General features: G+C 47.9%; 1 protein-coding gene across 1 annotated transcript in view; it reads right to left on the bottom strand.

The window, feature by feature from the left end:
• The window catches only part of LARS2 (leucyl-tRNA synthetase 2, mitochondrial), a 171,442-nt gene that overhangs the window by 100,523 nt on the left and 45,558 nt on the right, over positions 1-25,361 (bottom strand). The window contains 1 exon segment of the mRNA XM_043587211.1: positions 10,759-10,848. Within this exon segment, the coding sequence (XP_043443146.1) occupies positions 10,759-10,848 (90 nt within the window).

Below are 25,361 nucleotides of genomic sequence, written 5' to 3'. Positions count from 1 at the left end.
AGAACTGATCAGACTCAACACGCAAAAAACAAATAACCCAGTTTAAGAAATGGGCAGAAGACATGAATAGACACTTTGCCAAAGAAGACATCCAGATGGCCAGCAGACGCATGAAAAGATGCTCAACATCACTCACCATCAGGGAAGTACAAATCGAAACCACAGTGCGATGCCACCTCACATTTATCAGAATAGCCAAAATTAACAACACAAGAAACAACAGGTGTTGGTGAGGATGAGGAGAAAAGGGAACCTTCCTGCACTATTGGTGGGAATGCAAACTGGTGCAGCCACTCTGGGGAACAGTATGGAGGTTCCTCAAGAAACTGAAAATAGAACTACCCTATGACCCAGGAGTTGCACTATTAGGTGTTTACCCAAAGGATACAAAAATACAGATACAAAAGGGTACATGCGCCCCAATATTTATAGCAGCATTGTCAACAATAGCCAAACTATGGAGAGAGCCCAAATGTCCATCAACTGATGAATGGATCAAGAAGACGTGGTATATAATGGAATATTATCCAGCTATCAAAAAAGAATGAAATTCTGCCACCTGCAATGATGTAGATGAAGCCAGAATGTACTATGCTAAGGGAAATAAGTCAGTCACAGAAATACAAATACGGTATGATTTCACTCGTGCAGAATTTAAGAAACAAAACAGATGAATATATGGGAAGGGAAAAGGAAGAGGAAAGAGGGAAACAAACCACAAGAGACTCTTAACAACAGAGAACAAACTGAGGGTTGATGGAAGAAGGTGGGTGGGAGACGGGCTGGATGGGTGATGGGTATTAAGGAGGATACTTGTGATGGGCACTGGGTGTTGTATGTAAGTGATGAATCACGGAATTCCACTCCTGAAACCAATACTGCACTGTATGTTAACTAAAATTGAAATTTAAAACCAGTATCCTTTTTATCATTTTATTATTTTTTAATGTTTATTCTTGAGAGAGAAAGAGACTGTGAGTGGGGGAGGGGCAGAGAGAGAGAGGAAGACGCAGAATCCGGAGCAGGCTCCAGGCTCGGAGCTGTCAGCACAGGACCTAACGTGGGGCTCGAACCCACGAACCGTGAGATCATGACCTGAGCCAAAGTCAGACGCTTAACCGACTGAGCCACCCGGGTGCCCCCCAAAATATATCTTTTTAAAAAAAAACAAAAAAACAAACAGGTTTGGGAGGAAGCCTGTGAGCATCTGTCTAATCAAGTTTGGTATCTTCTTATGCCAAAAGATGAACCTATGTGATTGGAAATTTTAATAAACACAGGAAAAGAAAAAAACATGGTACCTGGAACTTCGTAGAATCAGGTTTGTTTTAGGGGAAACAAATATATTTATTTGAATGGAAATAGCTAACATTTACTGACTGATTGCCGTATGCTAGATGCTGTGCTTAAGGGCCAAAGTAAGGTTGGCTCTTCCAATCCTGCACAACCACATTTGGAGGTAAGAATATTATCTTTATTATTTTTACTTGCAGCAAGAATTACTATCAAATGCCACTCACTGGGCGAGAGACCTTTGTGGTGTTAGTAGAAAACCTGCCCCTCATGCAGCACACTATCTACACTTGTGAGTTCACAGACCAGCCAGTGGAGGTAAGAATATTATTCCCCCCCAGATTGCAGAGGAGGAAACTGAGGAACAGAGAGATTAAATAACTTGCCTGAGGTCACGCAGTCAGTGACAGAGAAAGGGCAGGAACTCAGGTCTCTCAAAACTGTAAAACTTTTTTGCAACTTTTAAAAACTCCTGTTTGGGGCGCCTGGGTGGCTCAGTCGGTTGGGCGGCCGACTTCGGCTCAGGTCACGATCTCGCGGTCCGTGAGTTCGAGCCCCGCGTCGGGCTCTGTGCTGACAGCTCAGAGCCTGGAGCCTGTTTCGGATTCTGTGTCTCCCTCTTTCTGACCCTCCCCTGTTCATGCTCTGTCTCTCTCTGTCTCAAAAACAAATAAACGTTAAAAACTCCTGTTTACGTTCAAGTAGAACATACAGAGAGCAGTGTGGACAAATCTGAAGTGTACAACTCAACAAGCTGTTACCACCACTCATTATCAAGATAAAGAACATCCCCAGCATCCCAGAAAATTCCGTGGTGCCTTCTCCCAAGTCAGTATCTGCCCCTGAAAGGTAACAATATTCCAAGATCTATGCCCATACACATGTCTGGCTCACTCTGAACCTGCAGTCTTAGCCACTATGAGGCTTCTCTCCAGACTTCTGATTAGTTCCTATTGTCATTTACAATAAATCCCTCTGATTAGTTCCTATTGTCATTTACAATAAATCCCTCTGCCATCAAAGTTCACTCCTTTATGACATTAAGGTAAACCGTAATACCAAGAAGGCAATGAATACGGGGAGATGTGTCTGGGCACTGAAATACCCTGACTTGATACACATTGTTTTCAAAAAACTTTTTATTTTTAATTTTTTTAATGTTTATTTACCTTTGAGAGAGAGAGAGAGAGAGAGAGAGAATGAGTGGGGGAGGGGCAGAGACAGAAGGAGACACAGAATCCAAAGCAGGCTCCAGGCTCTGAGCTGTCAGCACAGAGCTGGACGCAGGGCTCGAACTCAGGAACCGTGAGATCATGACCTGAGCCGAAGTCGGCCGCTTAACCGACTGGGCCACCCGGGGTGGGGGGGGGGGGGGGGGCCTCAAAAACTTCTGAAAGAAGTAAAATTTTACTAAGCAATTCTAAGACGAGATGATGCTGAGCATTGTCCGTTTCCCCCTCCAAATCCTCTTTCCGCCGTGGTCTGCACCCCAGAAAGTTGACCTCTGCGGCGGCATTAACTTGGACCCTTGCCCTCCAGCTGCGCTCAACCAGTGGGAGGTGCCCCCGGGGCGACTTCGCAGTCAGGCCTCCTCTCACGGTACCAAAGGCCACACCCTCTATCACAGAGGCCTCTGCTACTGTTCTCCCAGTCCTAGTATCGGCCCCCTCAGCCTGGGGTGGCAAAGGCTTCCCTCTGGTGCCAATGTCCGGTGTTTGATCACCCCTTGCTGGTTTCCCTAAACTCTACACAAAAACAGTCTTTTTATTGCATCTTCTTCAATAACTGCTTTCCGGTGTATTCCCTATTTCCCACCGCGACCGTGACTGATCCAGAGATATGTCTAAGAATTAGGAGCGGAGGACAGACTGACCCATCTGTGGGCTGTGCTTTGACAACTGACACGTAGGGCGTCCAGTTGAAAAGCTTAATAAGCCTGCAAAGCGTGGAGGCGGGATGGGAAAGATCTGTACGGAATGATTTGTCCCTCTCATTTCAGGGTCTGGAAAAATCTTGAATCCATAAATATAGAAAGACAAAATAGAGGACAAAGGTGCCTTAGACCTAAAAACTTTAGGCTGATAAAGTAAGGATGAGTATCATAGCTATTATTTCCTGTATTGGGGGCTAGAGAGAAGGGTACCACTTAAAATAAAAGACAAAAAAACAAACAAAAAAAAAGACCAAGTATTGTTTAGGAACATAGACAAGTCTTTCATGAACCGCCCCCAACCCGCGAAAGAGGCACAGCTAAAACTGTATAGAGAACAAAGGAAAAAAGCCCGGGGCACCTGGGTGGCTCAGTCAGTTAAGCATCTGACTCTAGGTTTCTGTTCAGGTCATGATCTCACGGTTCATGAGTTCAAGCCCCGCATCCGGGCTCTGTGCTGACAGTGCAGAGCTTGCTGGGGATTCGCTCTCTCCCTCTCTCTCTGCCCCTCCCCTGCTCCCTCTCACTCTCTCTCTCTCTCAAAATAAATAAACGTAATTTTTTTTTTTTTTACTTAAAAAACAGAAAGAAGAAAAAAAAGCCCTTCATGCAGCACTTCTGCCTCCGGCCCCCAGCAATCCTCCAAGGAGACGGGAGAAGCAAACAGTACCACAGACTGCAAAAACAAACAGGACTTTATTTTCTTATCAGCATTTCCCACATGGCCTGGCATCTCTCAGGGTCTAGGTTACAAAATGCAACAAGGGAGATGTGCTCCTAAGAGGCGTACGCGTTATCGTAAAACCCCGGTGTTGAATGAAAGACAAATACAGGCAAAACGCAAAACCAATTTTCCCCCCAGTGAAAGTCTTGGGGGGAGAGCAGAAGCACCAAAGGAAGTAAGATCTGAAATCGAAGAGGCATCGGCTGGGAGAACACGTTCGCATTTCTTCCCAGGACCACAAGCCAGCCCACCCACAGACCTGCAGGGCTCAGGCTCGGCCTTTCCACAGGTGGTCGACCCAGGGGTGGGCCACATGCAGGGCCCCCGGGGTCCTGGATGCGCAGAACGTAGCCCCCAGGAACTACTTCCCAAATCCCTTTTATCGGGTCTCCGTTCTTTTTTTGTTTATTTTTTTTTAATTTTTAAAAATCTTTATTTATTTTTGAGAGAGAGACAGAGTGCAAGCAGGGGAGGAACAGAGAAAAAGGGAGACACAAAATCCAAAGCAGGCTCCAGACTCTGAGCTGTCAGCACAGAGCCTGATGTGGGGCTCGAACGCACAAACCGCGAGATCACGGCCTGAGCTGAGGTCAGAGGTGTCAACCACTGAGCCACCCAGGGGCCCTAGTGTTTATTTATTTTTGAGAGAGAGAAGGAGAGAGATAGAGTGTGAGCAGGGGCGGGGGACGGGCAGAGAGAGAGAGGGAGAGACACAGAACTCCAAGTGGGCCCCAGGCTCCATGCTGTCAGCACAGAGCCCGACTCTGGGCTCAGAATCATGAACCGTGAGATCGTGACCTGGGCCGAAGTTAAGACGCTTAGCTGACTGAGCCACCCGGATGCCCCTTGGGTCTCCACTCTTATAAACTGTCTCTATCATACAGCTTCCCTTGAAACCAGGATCTTCTCTTATCCGGCATTCCTGATTTTCACATCTTGAACATTTACTTGATGGACATCCGGGTTTGTAAGCAAGCACAGTCTGGCTACAATTACTATTGTTTCTGGACAACCTCCTTGACTATCGTCATTTCCTTCCCTTTTCCGGTTGGCCCTTCTGCTTGCTATCACCCCCTAAAAGTCAACTCTGTGTTCCTTTATAGTTAACTGGCCTTATTTGTAAAATACAGCCTGTACTTGTACTTTGAAATCAACCTTAAATCAATAAGTAATTAAATCGATACATGAAATCCTTAACACATCTGCAAACATGCTGAACTCTAACAGATCTTGCTGGGTGGCGCAGTCGGTTAAGCGTCCGACTTCAGCCAGGTCACGATCTCGCGGTCCGTGAGTTCGAGCCCCGCGTCGGGCTCTGGGCTGATGGCTCAGAGCCTGGAGCCTGTTTGCGATTCTGTGTCTCCCTCTCTCTCTGCCCCTCCCCCGTTCATGCTCTGTCTCTCTCTGTCCCAAAACAAAAAAAATAAATAAACGTTGAAAAAAAAAAATAAATTATCTCACAATGTCACAGAAGGAACCGTTCCAGATCAGAGAATTTCCCCAGTTGATCAAGGGTTAAATACCAGAATTCCTATTTTTTTGCTCGTTTGTTTGTTTGAGTGATCTGTGGGAAGCTTTCAGAATGTCTTGTAGAAATGCACAACGTGGGGCACCTGGGTGGCTCAGGTCATGATCTGGAGGTTTCATGAGTTTGAGCCCCGCATCGGGCTCTGCATTGGCAGTGTGGAGCCTGCTTGGGATTCTCTCTCTCTCTCTCTCTCTCTCTCTCTCTCTCTCCCTCTCTCTGCTCCTCCCCAACCTGTGCTGTCTCTGTCTCTCTCAAAATAAACACACTTAAAGACAACTTCTTTAAAATGCATACCGTGACCCAATCATAAACATCAATCGGCCATGTTCACAAGGATCGATTCTGTGCAATAACGGTGGGTGTCCCATCATTTTTGCCTCCTCCCACCTCCCCTTCTTGGCCCGTGGGTTCTTAGAGGTGTGGGCAACTACGGGCTCCGCTGGAGATTCTTGGGGCAATTTCTCCTCGAATTCTCACGTATCACTTCTCCTCTCTGTGGTACGGCAGCTGCGTGATACCTGCCGCCCCAATGTGCCTCCTGTTCCAAACCTCCTGCTTTCTAATCTCCTCCTTCCCTTTACTAGGATGCTCCTTCCCTTTGCCCCTCCTGGGTCTTACCCTTCACACAGGGTGCCAGTCCCTTCTAGATCACATCCTCCATTAGCACCCTTCCGTCTCCTGACCCACACATCACTCCTCGGGCGCTTGGCTACTCTCCACCATTTCCCTTGCTTCTTTCTCCTCGGGCTCTGCTTTTACACTACCCCAAAACCTTTCCTGAGTGTGCTCTCAGGCAGCTTCAGGCTCCAGAAGGATGTTTTAGGGTATTGATTTTCTAAGGTCCATTAGCTTTTTTCCTGACAAAACGATGTGTAATTAAGGAACGCCACCCAGATCGCATGAAAAGGTTGAACTCTCAAAATCCATCTCGCTCCATTCCGTCCAGGAGGGGCCTGGGCTTGGACAGAGTCCGGAGAGGACGGTTTCTAAGGCTACCGGTTATTTACCGTCACCACCTTCCAAAGCCACGAGGGGGCAGAGCGGGACAGGCTGCCTGTTGGTACAGTGTTTCCTTCAGTAGCTCCCCCAACGCGAGGCCACACGGCAAACCCAGCACAGGTGGGTGCATCAGCACTGTCACCAGCCGCCTCCGAAATCACGGAGGAGGCCAAAGACAAACCCACACATTAGGTGGCCTCCATAATTCCCCAGAATTCCCAAGCATAATACAGCACCCTCCCCGCTAACTGCATCCACCACATTTTTTTTTTTTTTTTAAACCAGAGAGGTGAAACTCACGTTCTGCCAAGCGGAGGTCTTTATATTCATATTTTTGGCTGGAAATATTTTTGTTTGGCAAGAGCAAGAAGAGATTCCTTTTGCAAAGGAAATGAGCATTTTGATGGATGGGGTGAGTCAAGAACAAAAGACTGCAACACTCCAGTTATGTTTAGTAATGCTCTGCTGAAACGCTTTCTCTAAATCTAAGTTCATTTGTGCAGCTTCTAAGCAGAACTGTCTTTAAGGGTTAAGGCTATTTCCTATTTCAAAAAAAGTTACAACAATGCCATTAGAGGAAAGGTATTAATATGCGGGTTGTTTTTGGCTAAATATGCTTTACAGAGTATGCTATGTGCAGGCTTTCTAAAGTCAATTAGCTTTCTGATGTTAATTTCAAAAGCTTGTATTTTGAAATAAACCCTAGGAATGGAACGCCAACGGACACCAAGATGTTTTAGGTGTTAAAGCCAATTTGAAAATAGCTTTCCAATAAAAGGAGACCCATGGAATAATACCCTGGATTGGGGCTAACACTGATCTTCAAACAATACAGCAAGTGTGCGTTTTTTGTATTCTATTTATGATTTTTTCTTAAGATCATGACAATTTAGTGGACACAAAAAAAATCAATACGCCAAAAGCCTTTCAGTCCACAACCAGCAACAAAAACACTATCTTTCTAAAATAAATAAACATTAAACAACTTTTCTTAAGTCTTTACTTTAAAAGAAATCAAATGGACCCAGGAGAGTCCACAGTGGTTGAACATCAGGATGGCCCAGTCGCACAAAATTCTCAGTCAATTCATCCCAAACGTTAATGGGGACTCAACACTTTCTCCGAAAAAGTACAATCGATTCAACAACATAGTATTTTAAAATAATCAACATTTTAATATTCTTAACTTAAAGATGGGAGCCGGGGTAGGGGCTGCTTACTTTGTACAATGGTTCTCCAAGTGTGACCTCTGGGGGTCCCCGTGGCCCTTTGCCAGGGATCCGCAGATCAAAACTCTTTTCATTACAAGAGTAACACCCTGTTTGCCTTTCTCCTTGTGTTCACATCTGCAACAATGGTGCAAGCGTGATGGTGGCTGAGACCTTCGGCCCTCAGCATGAATCAAGGTGGTGGCACCAGACTCTGCCAGCAGTCACTGGATCCTTCCCTACTGTGCACTCAGCAGAAAGGGGGGAAAGTCGGTTTCACTAATACTGTGCTTGACAAAGCCACAAAACGTATTCACATTCTTTTTGTTTTTAATTTTTAAATGTTTATTTTTGAGATGGAGACACAGCATGAGCAGGGGAGCGGCAGAGAGAGAGGGAGACGCAGAATCCGAAGCAGGCTCCCGGCTCTGAGCTGTCAGCACAGAGCCCGACGCGGGGCTCAAACTCATGAACGGTGAGATCATGACCTGAGCCGAGGTCGGACGCCCAACCGCCTGAGCCACCCAGGTGCCCCCCCGTATTCACATTCTTACATTTTAACACTTGAACACACGTCCTCTTGGTATTTTCTGCGACGCAATGGGACGCAGGCATAAGAGGCGCGGCCACACAAAGTGACAGTTGTCTCGGGGAAAAAGCACAGCCACAACTGTCTGAGTGGTGAACAGGAAGGAGTAGCCAGTTTTTTTCAATAACTTGTGTTTCCATGTAAAGAATGACTAACGATAAACTATGGTTATTGACACGGAGGAGTCTGACAAACATTTTCTCAAAATTAAACAAAGCAAGCCTGTTGCTCCAAGGAAAACCACGGATGGTTTCTGCTGCCAATGATAAAATCTGAACTATGAAGTGAAAATCAGAATTTTAGAAAACTTGTATCCGGCCACCATGAACTTCACAGCTTCCTACCACTTAAAAACTCTTCTGATGATATTCCTGGGGGTGAAACATGTCAACATTTGGAAGATCTACGTCACTCACTACACCTACCGGTGTTTTCCAAGTGACCAATGTGTGATGTTACAAGAGTATGTGTGGGTAAAAAAATAAAATCCACCCAGCGTGCAGGACAGACGGATGCATCATAATGGAAGAGTACAAAAGTTCACTGATGTTTCAGATTTAACACCGCCACTCACCTTTAAGAAACCAATGCTTGTTGAGTTTGGGCGGAGTATCAAAAAAGAACATGCGTAATGATCTTAAACGAGTATTAAAATATTCCCCCACTTTGAGCAGCTTCCACTCAGTTCTTCTGGTGTTTACCATTGTAACTTTAATAAAACTACACTTCAGTTTTGACAGATTATCTTTAGACGGTTCTACTGACCCATGAAACGAGATACTCCGCATGGTCATTCAGCCCTCTTCCCACCCCCAACCCCTCTTCTCATTCTTGGGTCTTTGCTACCTTGACCTTTCACAGCTACCTTTCTAACTATGAGAAAACGGACGTACAGCTCTAGTTCCTGATCTATGCCTCCTTGTTATGAACCATAAAGGGACCACCTCACGCTGGCTTCTACTTCTCTTCCCCAGTTTCACCTCCTGATTTTGGTCAGCCATACGATGTTGATGTCGAGGTTTACGGCATTTTGGTTTTATTCTGAACTTCACCACGAGGCTTCTGCCTTGGTCTCCCTACCGACCCTAAAAACTGTTCAACTTCAAACAGAACACTTACGTAAGTTCTGTTCACCGCAAGACCCAGCTGTGTGATGTGACCGCAGAAAAGCAAATGTGATTCTATGTCATGAAATCCCTCTGGTCAGAGGAGAAGGACTCAAGCGTAAAGGGACAATGGATTTTCTACTTGTTACTTCTGAATTGGCTAGACCGGTGCAGCTGGTAGGTCATTCTGTTTCGATGGAAACGTTCCGTGTCTGTGCTGTCCAATACTAGCTTACTAGCGCATGAACGTGGCTGGTGACTGAGGACCGTTATTAATATTATTCCATCTGAATTACTTTAAATATCAACAACCACACGCTGCTAGCGACTACTATACTGGAGAGTACAGCACCCGGCCACACTATGGCAGTGTTTCCCTCTCTCTCACCATCTGAGGCTTATCCACCATTACTGAGCCCCTGCAGTAAAAGTCCCTCCGTTTCTTGGGAGACCACGATGTGCAGGCACTATGATAGCTGTTCTTTAAACAGCATCTCTGGGGGCGCCTGGGTGGCTCAGTCGGTTAGGCGTCCGACTTCGGCTCAGGTCACGATCTCGCGGTCCGTGAGTTCGAGCCCCGTGTCGGGCCCTGGGCTGACGGCTCAGAGCCTGGAGCCTGCTTCCGATTCTGTGTCTCCCTCTCTCTCTGCCCCTCCCCTGTTCATGCTCTCTGTCTCAAAAATAAATAAACGTTTAAAAATTTTTAAAAAAATAAAAAAAAATCAACAGCACCTCTGATCTTCCCAAGGCCATGCGAGGGAGATGCTATCACCCCTTTTTAGCAGATGACAAACCACAATTCCTGGAGTGAGGTCGCCCAGCATGCACTCCTAGCTGAGCTAAGAGTAGAGAAACTTCCGCTCTTCCGATGCTCCCTCCATGATGTTATTATCGGCACCAGATACTCTGTGGTAGAATTAAGAAGCCCCAGCCCCGTTCTGGAGGCACCGTGCTAAGCCAGGCAGTAGTTACTCTCTGGGTCTGCTAAAAATGATTTCATGAACTTGAGGTAGTGCTCATTTTCATTGCTCCTATGCAAACAGGGTCTGTATGTTAATTAACAACGATGTGCTCTAGTAAGACTGAGGAGATAAAAAAATTCTTTATTGCAGGTAACTTTGGGTGCCTGCGTGGCTCAGTCGTTAAGCACTGACTTCGGCTCAGGTCACGATCTCATAATTCGTGAGTTCGAGTCCCACGTCGGGTAGAGCACAAGCCCCACTTTGGGTAAAACACAAGCCCTGTTTCTCTCTCTTTCTCTCTGTCCCTCCTGGGATTCTCTCTCTCTGCCCCTCCTTACTCACTTATGCTCTCTTTCTCACAGTAAATAAATAATAAAATTAAAATAAAATAAACTAAAATGCAGCTATCTTTAACTTACCTCCTTTTGATAGGCCAGTCCAGCCTCATAGAGTTTAACAAAGAGGTACTGAGTCCACTTGTAGTAATCTGGCAAACATGTAGTTATTTCCTGCCAAAGAGGAGGAAAAATCAGTCACAGGCCATTGTAAACATTCCCCCTCACATCAGTATCAACAGATGCGTTGGCCTCGCGATTCAATTTTGAAAAGCGATCACACCGCAAAAATATTTACCAACTTACATATTTTCTACCAATTGGTAAAGTGAGGGAAGAAGCAATTCATTCTGGAAAGAAAGGAGTTGCTGAAACGCCACCCCTACCTTTCCCAGGGTCAGTTTAATGAAAAGAAACTGAAAGTCTTCTGCACACCTCTCCCCCCTATCCATGCAAGTAACAGATGAATTACATTGTATGAAATTGGGTATCACCATTTTTGTCAGCACCTATTTTGGGAATCGTGATGCTAATTCGTGAACATAGTTCATTTTAAAAGCAATCACAGAATTCAAGACGAATATCTGCCTGCTTCAGTAGGACGCTCATTTGAAAACAAATCTTGTGTTTCTACGTATAACTGGGACCTGGAAGCTCCTTCAGACTCATTTATATTGCGTGACTCAGGCTGTTGCCTGGTTTAGGAAGACCCATTAAAATCATTATTAGAAATTAAACTTAGTGAGAAATCACCTGGCTTGTATTTCCAAGCCTAAATCCAAGGTTCCAAAAATCTGTTTTCTGCCCTGAGAACACATTTGCTGTAGAATCTTTAAAAATAAGTTACTGATTAACCAAGCTCTACGTTGATAAATTCAAGTAAGCGTAAAACCCTTACCCTATACCACATTGTTTCTTTTCTAGTGCTCTTGAACTTCAAGAAAATAGCTAACGTAGAAATGAATGCAGGGTAGGGCCAAATCGTTCCATTTGGGATGGACTACTGATACAAGGCATACTTCTATCAAAAGTGCATATAACTCCATCTTTCTTTGAATGAATGAATGAAGAGAGAGTTGAAAACTCAGGATGGGAGGGCCAGTGTGACAGGAGCCCGGCAAGGTGTCAGCTAATCTCCTGGGACCCCCAATGGGCTATTTTTTTCTAATTAAGATTCCTGGGTCCTTTTATGTGCTAAAATAGCACAGTAAACTCTGAGAAAACAAGGAATTCAACTCTGATCACTCCTCCACTCCCAGTTGCAAGGCAGGTAGTGAATAACCCACTGGTGTAACGGCTTTGCTCACACTAGAGCTGTCCCCTGGTGGGCTGGCCCCATGCCATGCCAAGGCTGTGACCCACACAATACAGTCCCGAGGCCCTAGGACACCAGGTCTGCAGGGACATCATGCACAAAGCACTCTGCCAACTCCAGAATGGGACCAGCACACTATGGGAGGGCTTGTTCCCCCAAACCTCCAAATTCATCTGATATTTTATTATCGTTTGTCCACCCCGCCACCTGCCCACCCCAGACCTTGCAAGCGTGGCACACACAACCCATTTTCCTCAGTTTTCCAGACAAGCCACCTAAGAACTCCCATTTTCTAACAAAACCCAGGGCAGGAGCAATGTTCTAGTACGTTTCATTTTGCTCAGGTTGAGGCATCCCCAAAGCACCGTTGAATGAAAAATAAACTACACAGATGCCAAGAACGCTTGCGTGCTGAATCAAATTTGTATCCCTCATGTAGGTTTCACAAATTAAATTCAAATCACAATGGTCCACAAGATGAACTGGGGCAGGGGGCGGGTGGGGGGGTGGGGGAACTGGGTACAAATACTCCCAGACCTTGTTACTGTGAACGTCTTTTAAAATTCTTATCCATTAGTTTAAGGAAAGACATAAAGCAAATGTGACCAAGATAATGACAACTGTTACACTGAGGGAAAGACAGTTCTCTTTTCTCTATTAATTAATTAGTTAATTAATTAGGGGAGAGTGGAAGCAGGGGAGGAGCTGAAAGAGGGGGACAGAAGATCCGAACCCGGCTCTGGGCTGACAGCAGTGAGCCGGATGTGGGGACCAAACTCATGAACCGTGAGATCATGACCTGAGCCGAAGTCGGACACTCAACTGCCTAAACTACCCAGACGCCCCTCTATTTTTCTATACATTTAAGTTTTTCATAATAGAATATCAAAATACTTCAAACGAATATATATACATATACATGTGTATGTACATGTGTTATGTTCTCAGCCCCTGAATCTGCCTCCATGTTGAGAGAAAAATTAAACAGCAATGGAACATCATTATTGTCTTCATCGTGGCTTATGGTTTTGAAAATTACTTTTACTAGAAAAAAAAGATAATAGATCCAGTCGGGGAAAAAAAAAAAAAAGATCACTATCCAACCAAGCACTAGCCTTTCAGTCAGACGAGTAACGCCAAGGCGTGTTCTCAGAAATGAGGGAAGGTGAGGCGAGGTGAGGCGAGGGATAAGGGACTCTGGGCCCCCTTCTTGCGCCCTTGGCCTCAAACTTGGCTCTGATCCATTGTATTTATATTGGGTTTCCGCGCATATTGTTTGAAAAACAAGTAACGTCAGCTGCTAAGAGTGCAGCTTGAAAACCACTGCTCCAAGGACCATAATCCACTCCCGACAGTTGGATTTCAACGCGTGTTCACCTCGTTCCCACTGTCCCCCCGCGTCGCCTGCCCAGAGGAGATCCTGAGGACAGGATATGCCCTCCTGCCCGTTTACTCCCATCTGCTGCCCACAGGGCCCAGCCGGCACCTTCAATAGCATGCACTCTGCTCGTGAAGAGACGCCAGAACAAGCACTCACCAGGCTTCCCCAGGAGCCAGGCCCGTGAGAACCACAAACATGCTGAACCCGGCTCAGAAACACGTTTCCTGAGGGGCGCCGGGGTGGCTCAGCCGGTGAAGCGTCCGACTTCGGCTCAGGTCAAGATCTCGCGGTTCATGAGTTCGAGGCCCACGTCGGGCTCTGTGTTCACAGCTCAGAGCCTGGAGCCTGCTTGGGATTCTGTGTCTCCCTCTCTCTCTGCCCCTCCCTCACTCGTGCTCTGTCTCTCTCTCAAAACTAAATATAAGAAGGGAAAAAAAAAAAAAAAGAAGAGAAATGCATTTCCTAAAAAAGTCACAGAACCCTTCTGGAACCTTTCTTGATTTGCTAATTTAAAAGACCCCCTCCCCCCCAAATCCCAATAACTATTTCTGGGTGTCTGATGCCTCATCTCAGTGAAAATTATCACAGACATCTTGATGGAATTAAACCGCTTTAAAAACTTTGACTTTGGCCAACTGGCTAGAAATTTCATGTTTGGGGAACTATTTACTTAAATCCCACTCCTGCAGACAAAGGTCTTCTGGGGGGGTTGGAGTTCAAGGGGATATAAAAGTCGACACCTTTATGTAGATCTATGTGGATCTATGTGGAGTACGGCTGAATTGCAGTTGTGAACAGCCCTTGCTTTCTTCCTTTTCCTAAGAAAAGAGTTGTCAACACAGACCATCCTCTCCCCAGGGACATCTGATGATGCCTGGGAACATCTCCGGCACTACTCTAGTGTGGTGGCAGGACCCTACAATGCACAAGACGGTCCCCAGAACAAAAACTTATTTAGCCCAGAAGGTCACCGGTACCAAGGGGAGAAACCCTGTGCAGGCAGATGAAGAGACAGTGAACAAAAGCAGCTCTCTACGGGGCATTCCAGAAAGAGCCCTAAAAGTGGAAACACAGGTAAATTAACTTGGCTTGCCCTCTCCAGCTGGTGGGAGCGCATCTCTGTGAAGTACGCCTCGCAGGTACACGGGAATTATGCGGTGGGACCCAACTCCCCACCCTTCTACCAACTCCAAGACCAACAGGCAGAGAGACCTATCGAGTCTGCAACCCCGCTCTGTATGCAAAGTGCTACTCACCGGGAAACGAGTGATTGATTCTGCGATCTAAATTTGAAATCACATGGTATGCCTCCAAGTAGTTTTCTGACTTGGCAAATCTCACGTAATGACTTCACGTAATAAATTTCCTCTTTTGAAATCGGAGAGGCAGACAGTTTTTCTTGATACAACATCAGTTTACCCCCTCCCACGAGACAGTTGCTGAATAAATAAGAGTTTAAATAAACGTCTGTTGGAATCTGGCCCCCCTCCAGGCCCAGCGTTGCCAGTGACCCCAAGGGGGAGCCCTGTGTCCATGGGCCTGTCAACCATAGATGCCCGCAAGCTGGGGGGGCGGTGCCAACCTGGTAAAAAACTCCCCCCACCGTGAGACCACCGGAGAGGTCAAGCGAAGGATGTTCACCGTGTTCCAAACCCCTTTTCGTTCCCCTGCTTTCCTCTGCCCTGTTTTCCAAACAAGCCAACACCCATGTTGCTGTAAACTCGTTTTTATAACAAAACCAAGTAATTCAAAGTTATAGCTCCAAAAACAGCTGCAATTCAACCGTACTCCACATAGATCTACACAAAGGTGTTGACTTTTATATCCCCCTGAACTCCGGAAAGCACAATCTAGCTGTCAGGAGACTAAATTTATGAATCTAGGATCTCAACTGGACTCATTCCTCCATGCTGCAATTTTCCATTTTACGATACCGGGTTTTTAGCATTAAAGTATTTTGCACATTCACGGCAAAACAGAGAGCCCAGTGCAGGAGGTGTGCTCCCTCAGAACACAGGTGAGGTTCCGAACATCATCCTTTGGGGCGCCTGGGTGGCTCAGTCGGTTAAGTGTCCGACTTCAGCTCAGGTCAAGATCTCACGGTTCCTGAGTTCAAGGCCCGCGTCGGGCTCTGTGCTGACAGCTCAGAGCCTGGAGCCTGCTTTGGATTCTGTGTCTCCCTCTCTCTCTGCCCCTCCCCTGCTCGCACTCGGTCTCTCTTTTTTTCTCTCTCTCTCTCTCTCTCTCGAAAAAAAATAAATAAGTAAGTAAACATTAAAAAAAATAAAAAATAAAAAAAGCAAACATCATCCTTTGAGGCCTGCGTCCCATACCGCACAAGGCGCACGAGTTAATAACAAAATCGGCCTTGCCAGGAGCTCCTGTTACACAGTGATTTAGCCATGACGAAGCCTAAGAAGACTGGGCCTACTTTCCTGTCTGTTCGTGACATACACCAGCTTTTGGTCTGTAAAGGAAGAATCCGGGCAGTCAGTCACCTTCCATGTACCTCACGGAAGGTCTCCTCAGGCTCACGCTGCTCACCACAAGTAGAGTCTGAGAGAGCCTGATCTACGGGAAAGACGTACCACTTGGAAGCCAACCGACTCGGGTTCGAGTCCTCATATCGACATTAGCTTTGTGACTCTAGCCAGGTGTCCCCGTCGAGAACACTGGGGTAACAGATCCCACCTGAGAGGACACACGCAGTAATGTTTGCGGAGCGCGTGCTGGCCACGTGGGTGAGGTGGCCGATGCCGCTTCCCTTGGCTTGGCCCAGGGCGTGTCGTGGAGCAGTGAGACTGGCCTCGTTATCACACGCTCAGAGGCGGGGGCCGCTGGGACAAGGCGAAAGGGAGAGCGGAGGACCTAAGTCACTGTCACTCACCATCGCTATCCCTTCCCAAATATCGGCCTTGTGACTAAAAAGAGGTGGCCTTTAAGAGGGGAAGGGCCAACACATGACCAGATGGAGTACTCTGCACGCGGCCGTTCTGTCACCTCTAGGGCACATCCACCCCAGGCAGGGAGAGCCAGAGAGGTCACCTCCCCAACGCCCCTCTGCTCCAGCAGGGTGTACCTGGGTCTCTGTTCCTTGGTCCCTTGGCGTCCCTGACAGACATCGGTCCCAGATCACAGAACAGCTGACATCACGCAAAGCCATCACGCGTTGTCTGCCTTGCAACCTCACCTGATTCAGGGTAGCTATCAGGATCCAACAAATGAAACAAAAACCTAAGGCGGCATGTTCGTCCGTCGTTTGGAGGCCACGTACGCTGGTAAGAAAGGCAAGCAACCACCACGCGTCACGCTTTCCAGCGACAAGGCATTTGCCACCTCTCCCCGGTCTGTGGGCCTCCTGCCTTCAAAACAATGAAGGCTGGAAATGGAGGAGAGAGGGGCCCACGGCCCTTTCGAAAGACTGATCTTTCCTACCAGGCATTTTTGTCCTCTGGTCCTTATTGCAACGGAGCCAAGGGAAATGTATGGTAATGACCTCGTCTCTTTTATTCCTTCTCTGTTTCTCCAGTTCTAGAGGGAAGGGGTTCTGAAAGTATAGCATAGCTCAAAGGCCAGAGAAGCCAGCCTCAGGATTCGTATTGTGCAGCTTAAGACAAAAAAAAAAAAAAAAAAAAAAAATCCAGGCTGTATTAGATGTTCCTCACTGGTGCTGGTTCAAGGCTCCAGTCCACAGTTCCGTGCACCTGCCGTGCTGGCAAAAGGAAGAGGGGGGAAATCTGCCCGAGTGGGACATTAACAGCCACCCCTGTATTAAGTCCACCAAACTTAGCACTGGTTCTTGAACTTGGCGGCACCGTGGGAAGGAACGGTAGCAGCTCCTGGTGCCTGGGTCCCACCCCTGCCCCGGAAACTTCACGTGCAGCCGGAGTTGAGAATCCCCGCAAAGAGGTTCCCCCCACCCCCAACACATCTCCCTCCAAAATGCTGCATGAGAGACAGGATCCAGTCCCGCCTTCCTGTCTTCACAGAATTTAATCAAGCTTCGACGGGAGCCAAGGGCACAATCGAGTCAATAGGAGATTTCTTTTTTTTTTTTTTTTTTAATGTTTATTATTTATTTTTGAGAGAGAGAGAGAGAGTGGGAGCAGAGGAGGGGCAGAGTGAGAGAGGGAGACAAGGAATCCCAGGCAGGCCCCAAGCTGTCAGCACAGAGCCCGACGTGGGGCTCGAACCCACAAACTATGAGATCATGACCTGAGCTGAAGTCGGATGCTTAACTGACTGCTGAGACACCCAGGTGCCCCTGGATAGGCGATTTCTAGCAAGGTCTCCAGTGTCCTTTTCTAAGAGGGATCTCTCCACCCGCCTGCCTGGATACCCGTCCTGCCCACAGCAGATACCCTCTGTTCTCAGTCAGTCCTTGCCCTCTCTGCCTTCCCAAGACAGACACAGTCGGGACACAGTAAGCAATGACCACCTCGGGGTGCCTGGGTGGCACAGTCAGTTAAGCGTCTGACTTCAGCCAGGTCACGATCTCGCGGTCTGTGAGTTTGAGCCCCGCGTCGGGCTCTGGGCTGATGGCTTGGAGCCTGGAGCCTGTTTCCGATTCTGTGTCTCCCTCTCTCTCTGCCCCTCCCCCGTTCATGCTCTGTCTCTCTCTGTCCCAAAAATAAATAAAAACGTTGAAAAAAAATTAAAAAAAAAAAAAAATGACCACCTGAAACCCACCTTTGTGACAACAGGCACGGCAACCAGATTGGGTAACTAGCTGTGCTCAATGCTCAGCTGCTTAAAAACACGTCGGACTCAGGGTGCCTCGGTGGCTTAGTCGGTTAAGCCTCTGACTTCAGCTCAGGTCATGATCTCGCGGTTCGTGAGTTCAAGCCCCGCGTCCAGCTCTGTGCTGACAGCTCAGAGACTGGAGCCTGCTTCGGATTCTGTGTCTCCCTCTCTCTCTGCCTCTCCCATGCTCATGCTCTGACTCTCTCTGTCTCTCAATAATAAATAAACGTTAAAAAAAAAATTAAAAAAAGAGAAATGTTAAAAACATGTCGGACTTTCTGACAGCTCACTTCTCTGCCCGGAGGAGAAACGCTTCTAGGAAGAAAGGCTGTGCCAAGCCAACAAGGGGAAGAGAGTGACAAGGAAGGTGCCCAAGTCCTCACTTAGATGCTTCTAACAGGGACCTCAGGCAGGAGCGGGGCAGGGAAAGCAGATTCAGATGGCACAGCACAGCCCCGGCCGGGGGGGGGGGGGGGCGCTGTGCACGCTAGTTTACACACTCGGCCAGGGCAGGGGGGCCGGGGCGGGGGGGGGACTGCCCAACTTGGTGGGGGGGCGTGCAGAAGGGAAACTGAAACCCAGGCCTCTCGACTCAGAGGGACATCGGGGAGTGAAACAGCACCTGGAAAAGTACACCCTGGCCTGCCTGGCTGTGCCTGGACGGACTCGAAAACGTGCTCCCAGGAGGTCTGGGTAAAAGGGAGCGGAATGAGGGAATACGCAAGGAATCACATCAAGGAATCAGGGTGACTGTCCTTTCAGGAGTAACAACAGCGGGCAAGCATTTCCCTGGCCCTGACGGAGTACCGGGACTCGGTCTGGGCCGTTCAGGAGCCCGACGTTCGGTTCTTATTACGATGCCAGGAGTCAGTCTCTCTGGTTATCGCAGCAGGGGCCTGAGCCCCCTATTTCAAACTGCAGTTCGCTCCTGGTCCTCCTGCCTGCCCTTACCCTGCTCTACCTTTTTTCTTTTCATAGCGCTTATGGCCTTTTTTTTTTTTTTTAATGTTTACTGATTTATTTTGAGAGAGAGAGAGAGAGAGAGCAAGTGCACAAGCAGGGGGAGGGGCAGAGGGGGGTGGAGACAGAGAATCCCAAGCAGGCTCCACACCATCAGCACAGAGTCCGACGTGGGGCTTGATCCCGTGAACTGGGAGATCACGACCTGAGCTGAGTCGGATGATTAACTGATCGAGCCACCCTGGCGCCCCCACTTAAGACCTTCTATCATACTCCATTACTTACTTATTATGTGTATCACCCATTTTGTCTCCCCTCCTCCCCTGACCCCCAGGCCACTGGTTTCAAGGTTCCTCTGTGGAACAAAGAGTGTTGTCTTTTTTGCTCCCACTGATGTATTCCAAGTGCCTAGAACACTACCTGGGGCAGTGGATATTTAGTAAGTGGCTGTCGAGTGAGCAAAATAATCATCTTACAGACCAGAGAATGGAGACCCACAGTAACCCGTTTAAGGAGGCGTGGCTACAAGGAGGCAAAATGACGATCCAAACACGGGTCTACGTGACTCAGTATCTGCACTGTTTCAAATGCTTTCTTCCTCTCAATGTCACCTTGACTTTTTATTTCATGTGTATTTATTATTGAGAGAGAGGGAGACAGAGCGCGAACGGGGAACAGGCAGAGAGAGAGAGGGAGACAGAATCTGAAGGAGGCTCCAGGCTCTAAGCTGTCGGGACAGAGCCCGATATGGGGTTCGAACTCACGAACCGTGAGATCACAACCGAGCCGAAGTCGGACACTCAACCAACTGAGCCACCCAGGCACCCCTCAATGTCACCTTGACTTTTTTAACAAGACATTCGTGACGAGTGTTCTCAAAGCAGGGAGAGCTATATGAACCAAACATGTGCCACATATATTTAAACTTGTGTTATAAATGTTTACATAAGATGTCTTTCTATCTGAATATCTGTACAAGGTGCACTAAAGCTAGAACAAATGAAATGACTTAAATATTATATCCTTACATAAACTCGATGTAACGTTTAATGACATGAGAATATGATACTTGATACAAAATTGAGTGTATTTTATGGCTCCAATTATATAATGAAAAAAATAAAAAGAATACCAGGGCAAAAAAACGCCAACATAAACAGACATGGGGTTGTCTCAGGATGACACTGACCATGGGCGATTTTCTCAAAACTATAAACAGTTTTCTAAACTTCACCAATTTCAGGGGCGCCTGGGTGGCTCAGTCAGTTAAGCATCCAACTTCGGCTCAGGTCATGATCTCCCAGCTTGTGAGTTCAAGCTCCACATCGGGCTCTGTGCTGACAGCTCAGAGCCTGGAGCCTGCTTCAGATTCTGTGTCTCCCTCTCTCTCTGCCCCTCCCCTGCTTGTGCTCTGTTTCTCTCCCTCTCTCAAAAATAAATAAAGATTAAAATAATTTTTTCTTAACTTCACTGATTTCATACAGTGACTGTGTATTACTTAGAATTAGCCTACAGGTTTAAAAAAATGTTTTTTAATCTTTATTTATTTTTGAGAGAGAGACAGAGCACGAATGGGGGAGGGGCAGAGAGCGAGGGAAATACAAAATCCAAAGAAGGCTCCAGGCTCTGAGCTGTCAGCACAGAGCCCAACTCGGGGCTTGAACCGACGAACTGCGAAATCATGACCTGAGCCAGAGTCAGACACTCAACCGACTGAGCCACCCAGGCGCCCCTAGCCTACAATTTTACAGTTCTTGAGGACACCTCCGCTTTGGTGACAGCCTTACAAGGAAAGGACCCAGTTAAGCCACACCTGGATTCCTATCCCGCAGGAACTGTGAGGTAACTAATACTTACTGTGTTAAGTTGCTATATTTGGGGACGGTTTGTTATGCGGCAATAGCTAACTAATACATTGGTAGAAGGGGTCAATAACCGGACCAAATCCTGGGATGGACGTGAGGACTAAATCAGAAAACACAGGTGACACACGAGGCAGACGCCCAGCACGAAGATGAGAACGCGGGTCCCCGAGCGCATCCAAGAATCACTGAGTCCCCCTCCCCACAGTGTGGGGGGGGACAATCGGTGGGCTTCCCAGGCCACGGGGAACGCCAGGGAGGCTTAGTGCCCTGTATTCTACCTGACTCTGAAATGCCAAGTATATATCCGTCCCTCTTTTAGGACCCAACGGACTTTTTGCCCCTATGAGTTTGGTCTTCGAGTTTTGTTCACTTTCCCAGACAGGCTGTCAGCTCCTGACGGCAGATGGAGGGCGGTGGATAGCAGGAGCATGGGGTTGGCAGGCTGAAGCCCGCAGTCTGAGGCCCGGACTCTGTCCATGGGTCTGCTGTGGACTCGCTGGTGACCCTGGACAAATGGCTCGTCCCCCTGGGTCTCACTTTCCTCATCTGGAAACTGTTGTGAGGACCAAGGTTATCTGAAAAGGGTCAGCTTGCCTTGCCAGTACTGTCTGGCTCAGGATGGGTGCCCAGCAGGTACTCTGTAAACCTTCATTACAGCAGGGCGCCTGGGTGACTCAACCAGTTAAGTGGTTAAGCATCTGACTCTTGATCTCCGCTCAGGTCAGGATCTCACAGTTCATGAGTTAGAGCCCCGTGTTGGGCTCTGCGCTGACAGCTCGGGGCCTGCTTGAGCTATTCTCTCTCTCTCTCTCTCTCTCTCTCTGTGCCCCTCTCCCACCCACGCACACATGCATGCGCTCTCTCACGCTCTCAAAATAAATAAATAAACTTAAAAAAAACATCTTCATTAAAGCAACAAATATAACAAAATTCAGGTGGTCAAGTGTCACTATATTAAAAAAAAGAAAGAAAGAAAGAAAGAAAGCCTTGAGACAGAGCCCTTGCTAATTTTCTTAAACATAATAGGCTTTCTAAAAGAGTAGCATATTTATTCTTAGAAGCAGTCTGGTTTATTCATACTAAGTTTTGCTAAGTATGGGTTCACATGAGAAATGCCCCAATTCCCACCACACGAAGCGCTCTAATAAGATACCTGCATGCAGAACCTTCCAACTTCCAAGGCAAAACAAACACACACACCATGTTTATTTCCATTAGCAACATCCACAGTGTCAAACAAATGACGATTTAAAAACAAAAAAATCCGTGGAGATTGGTTTCTCAGCTCCCTGGTATATAAGGCTGGCTCTGAATTCTATGTTTTTTTTCTCATTTGATCCACCCGTGAAAACCCACTCGCCAAGGGTCTCCGACCCAGCCCTTGTCCTAAGGGTAATCGGCCAGGGCGACAGAGAGAAAATGGTGGCACAGAGAACAGAAGGGATGGATCTTCCACCCGACGGAGGTCCCATTTGTTCGTTCACTCGCTGAATTATTCCACAGACGTTTACCGGGCACCGGCTACCCACCCGCACTGGGTTGGCGGCACGGAGCCCTCTCCTCCGTCGCTCAGAAGACTGGGGGCCACCTACAGCGGGCCTCCTCGTGGCCTGTCCTCCCTCAACACAAAGTGTCTCTCATACGTCATCCCTGCTCATTCCCATTCGCGTGGGGGGAAAGGGAGGCAGTCCGCCACCCACCCTCACTCCCGGCGCACCGTCCCTGCCAGCAGGTTCTGCTTGATTTCCATTCCTTCGCCCGTTTCCCATCACCAGGGAAAGGCCGGGGGTCGTGTACAGGCCTGGCCGGTGGCTCCCCCTCCTCGGCTGCAGGGCCGCCCCTTCCTCCTTGCCAGACTGTTATTCCCCAAGACGCCCGCTGGCCACTCCCTCTGGTTCCTCTTCCTTCGACCGTCTGTTCAATTCCACCTTTGCCCAGCCTCCACCTCTGGCCTCCCTTGCCTTCCCTGTTCTCTCTGGTGCAGAGTTGAGGGAACAGGTGTTAATATCAGGGTAATTAATTAATCACGAACCTACCATTTGCCTAAGAGCTCATTTCTCGGGTAATTACGCTCCTTCGTCGCAGGGCTCGCTTCACACTGGAAGTGAGCACCACACGAGCACTGGAGATGGCAACTGCTAGGCAGGCCCTGTGCTTTTCCAGAACACGCGGTTTACTTGGAAAGGTCGTGCTTTTCAAATCGAGGGCTGCGGCTAAAGTCTCACGTAACCTGGAAGGCTCACGTTCTTCGTGCTCTTGAGGCCAGTTTAGGGAATGAGAATTAACGGAAGCAAAATCATGGTCTTTGCGGTTTAAAATTTTTTTTTTTTCAACGTTTTTATTTATTTTGGGGACAGAGAGAGACAGAGCGTGAACGGGGGAGGGGCAGAGAGAGAGGGAGACACAGAATCGGAAGCAGGCTCCAGGCTCCGAGCCATCAGCCCGGAGCCCGACGCGGGGCTCGAACTCACGGACCGCGAGATCGTGACCTGGCTGAAGTCGGACGCTTAACCGACTGCGCCACCCAGGCGACCCAGTCTTTGCGGTTTTAAAGACAACTCGCACTGTCTTTCCGAACCGAAATCAGCTCGCTCAGTGAGCTCCTCGTCTAGCTATTTTCTTGACCATTATTTTCTGAGCGCTATCATTTTCATGGGGAACCCGAATGCTGCCTCCTGACACAAACCACACAAGGTCCTGACAACTACCCATAGTAGGGCGGACAAGAAGCAACAATTTGCTTAACTTCTGGGTAATTGTTCTTTGCCAGCCGACAAGGGTTCCGTGGCGGCGGTCTAACAAACCAGACAGCTTTTCTAACTAGCCAGTTGGGGACAGAAAGCCCTCCATTCAACTGCAGATGAGACTAATGGGTTTGAAGTGCAATTTGTTATCCGTCTGCTAGGTCAGCTGCCAGAATTTCAACCATCCGAGCCAAACCGGCTCCCAACAACTGTTCCATTTTCCCCGGGACGAAAGAACATTAATTTTATCTGCAACGGTTTTGGAAATTTCAGGATTCACAGGACGGAGTTCATCTGAAAGGTATTTTGAGACGTGGCTTCTCCAGGTTTCCTGAATAGTAGGAAGGCTATTTGTTAGACACGGGCATGGGTCCAGAGGAAGAGGAAATATCAATTCATCAATTCCACGGATGCAGCACAGTGAGGGCAGTGTGCAAAATGAGCTGTTCTGCTGCCCACCAGCTCCAGAAGCAATGAGCAGTAGAAGCCTGTCACAGCTTGACACCTGTCACATGTGGCACAGACCAAGAAATAAAGCCATAAACTTAGAAAAAAACAGTGCAGCAAATTATCTTGAATACCTTTTAGTCCGGTGATTTTTAAGGGAAGGGTAAGGGGCAGGGAAGCACAGATCAGAGTCTCACAGGAGGTGGGGAGATTTTTAACACTCTATGTGCCACCTCTTGTAGGAAGATGGCACGGATGTACTTTTCCCTCCTCTTTTCACGAGGTACAACACCCTGCCCGTTACATATATAAAACAAACATAAGACTCTGAAAACCGAAAAAGAGAAGGCAGAGCAGTTAAAGACCTCAGCACCCGAGGAATGACGCGGCGGGGAGCTCCGTGGATTGTCTTCATGCCTCGTAAGTCCCAGAATTGCAGCTGACTAAACCAGTAACCCAGAGCTGTCGGGGGAGTGCCAAGCAAAAGTTTAAAAAATTAAAAATTAAAAAAAGAAACAGAGGAAAAACAAAAGCCTGCTCTCCCCAGCTGGAATACCAGGAAGAGACCACCCAGCAAGAAAGAAAATGGAGACAACAACTGCCCTACTCTAGCCACCACCACAGAAAAAAATGGCAGCCCCACCTGCACCAGCAGAGGCTTAGTGGGGAGCCTGGACTTACAATGTTGGGGGGCTACAGCAAGGCACCCCAAACTCTGTGGCAGGGTGGTGTCAGAGGAAGTTAGTAGAGAGCCGAGACTTCTACCCCTACTGGACATTAACGAACGTTCCTCCTTGGCGGTGACAGTGGAGACCACAGAGGGTGTCTGGACTTCTACCCCAGTCAGCAGTAATGAAGTATCCCTCCCTCTCCCTGAGGGCAGAGTGTCAGAGGAGTCAGGAAGACTCCTGGAGAGTCAGGAAGTCCATCCCCGCTCAGTGGTGTCAAGGCCACCCCTCCATGATGCCAATGGAGTCCATATGGGACAGTAACAATGTCTCCTTTCCCAGTCAGAGCGGTATCAGCAGGGATCTAGTGGGGAGTCTATACTCCTAACCCTGCCTAGCTGGAACGAGGAGGTCCTCCTTCCCCAGAGTGTCAGTGATGGCCACCTGGAGATCCTAGACTTCCACATCTAGCTAGAAGTAGAGAGGCAGTGCCCCACCTTTCCCCACGGGAGCAGTACCAGAGAATATCCTTGTTAATATACAAGGTAAATAAGATCCAGGCTC

The sequence above is a fragment of the Prionailurus bengalensis genome, chromosome A2 (assembly GCF_016509475.1).
Source record: "Prionailurus bengalensis isolate Pbe53 chromosome A2, Fcat_Pben_1.1_paternal_pri, whole genome shotgun sequence".
NCBI classification, from domain to species: domain Eukaryota; kingdom Metazoa; phylum Chordata; class Mammalia; order Carnivora; family Felidae; genus Prionailurus; species Prionailurus bengalensis.
This window is presented reverse-complemented; position numbering and strand designations above follow the sequence as displayed.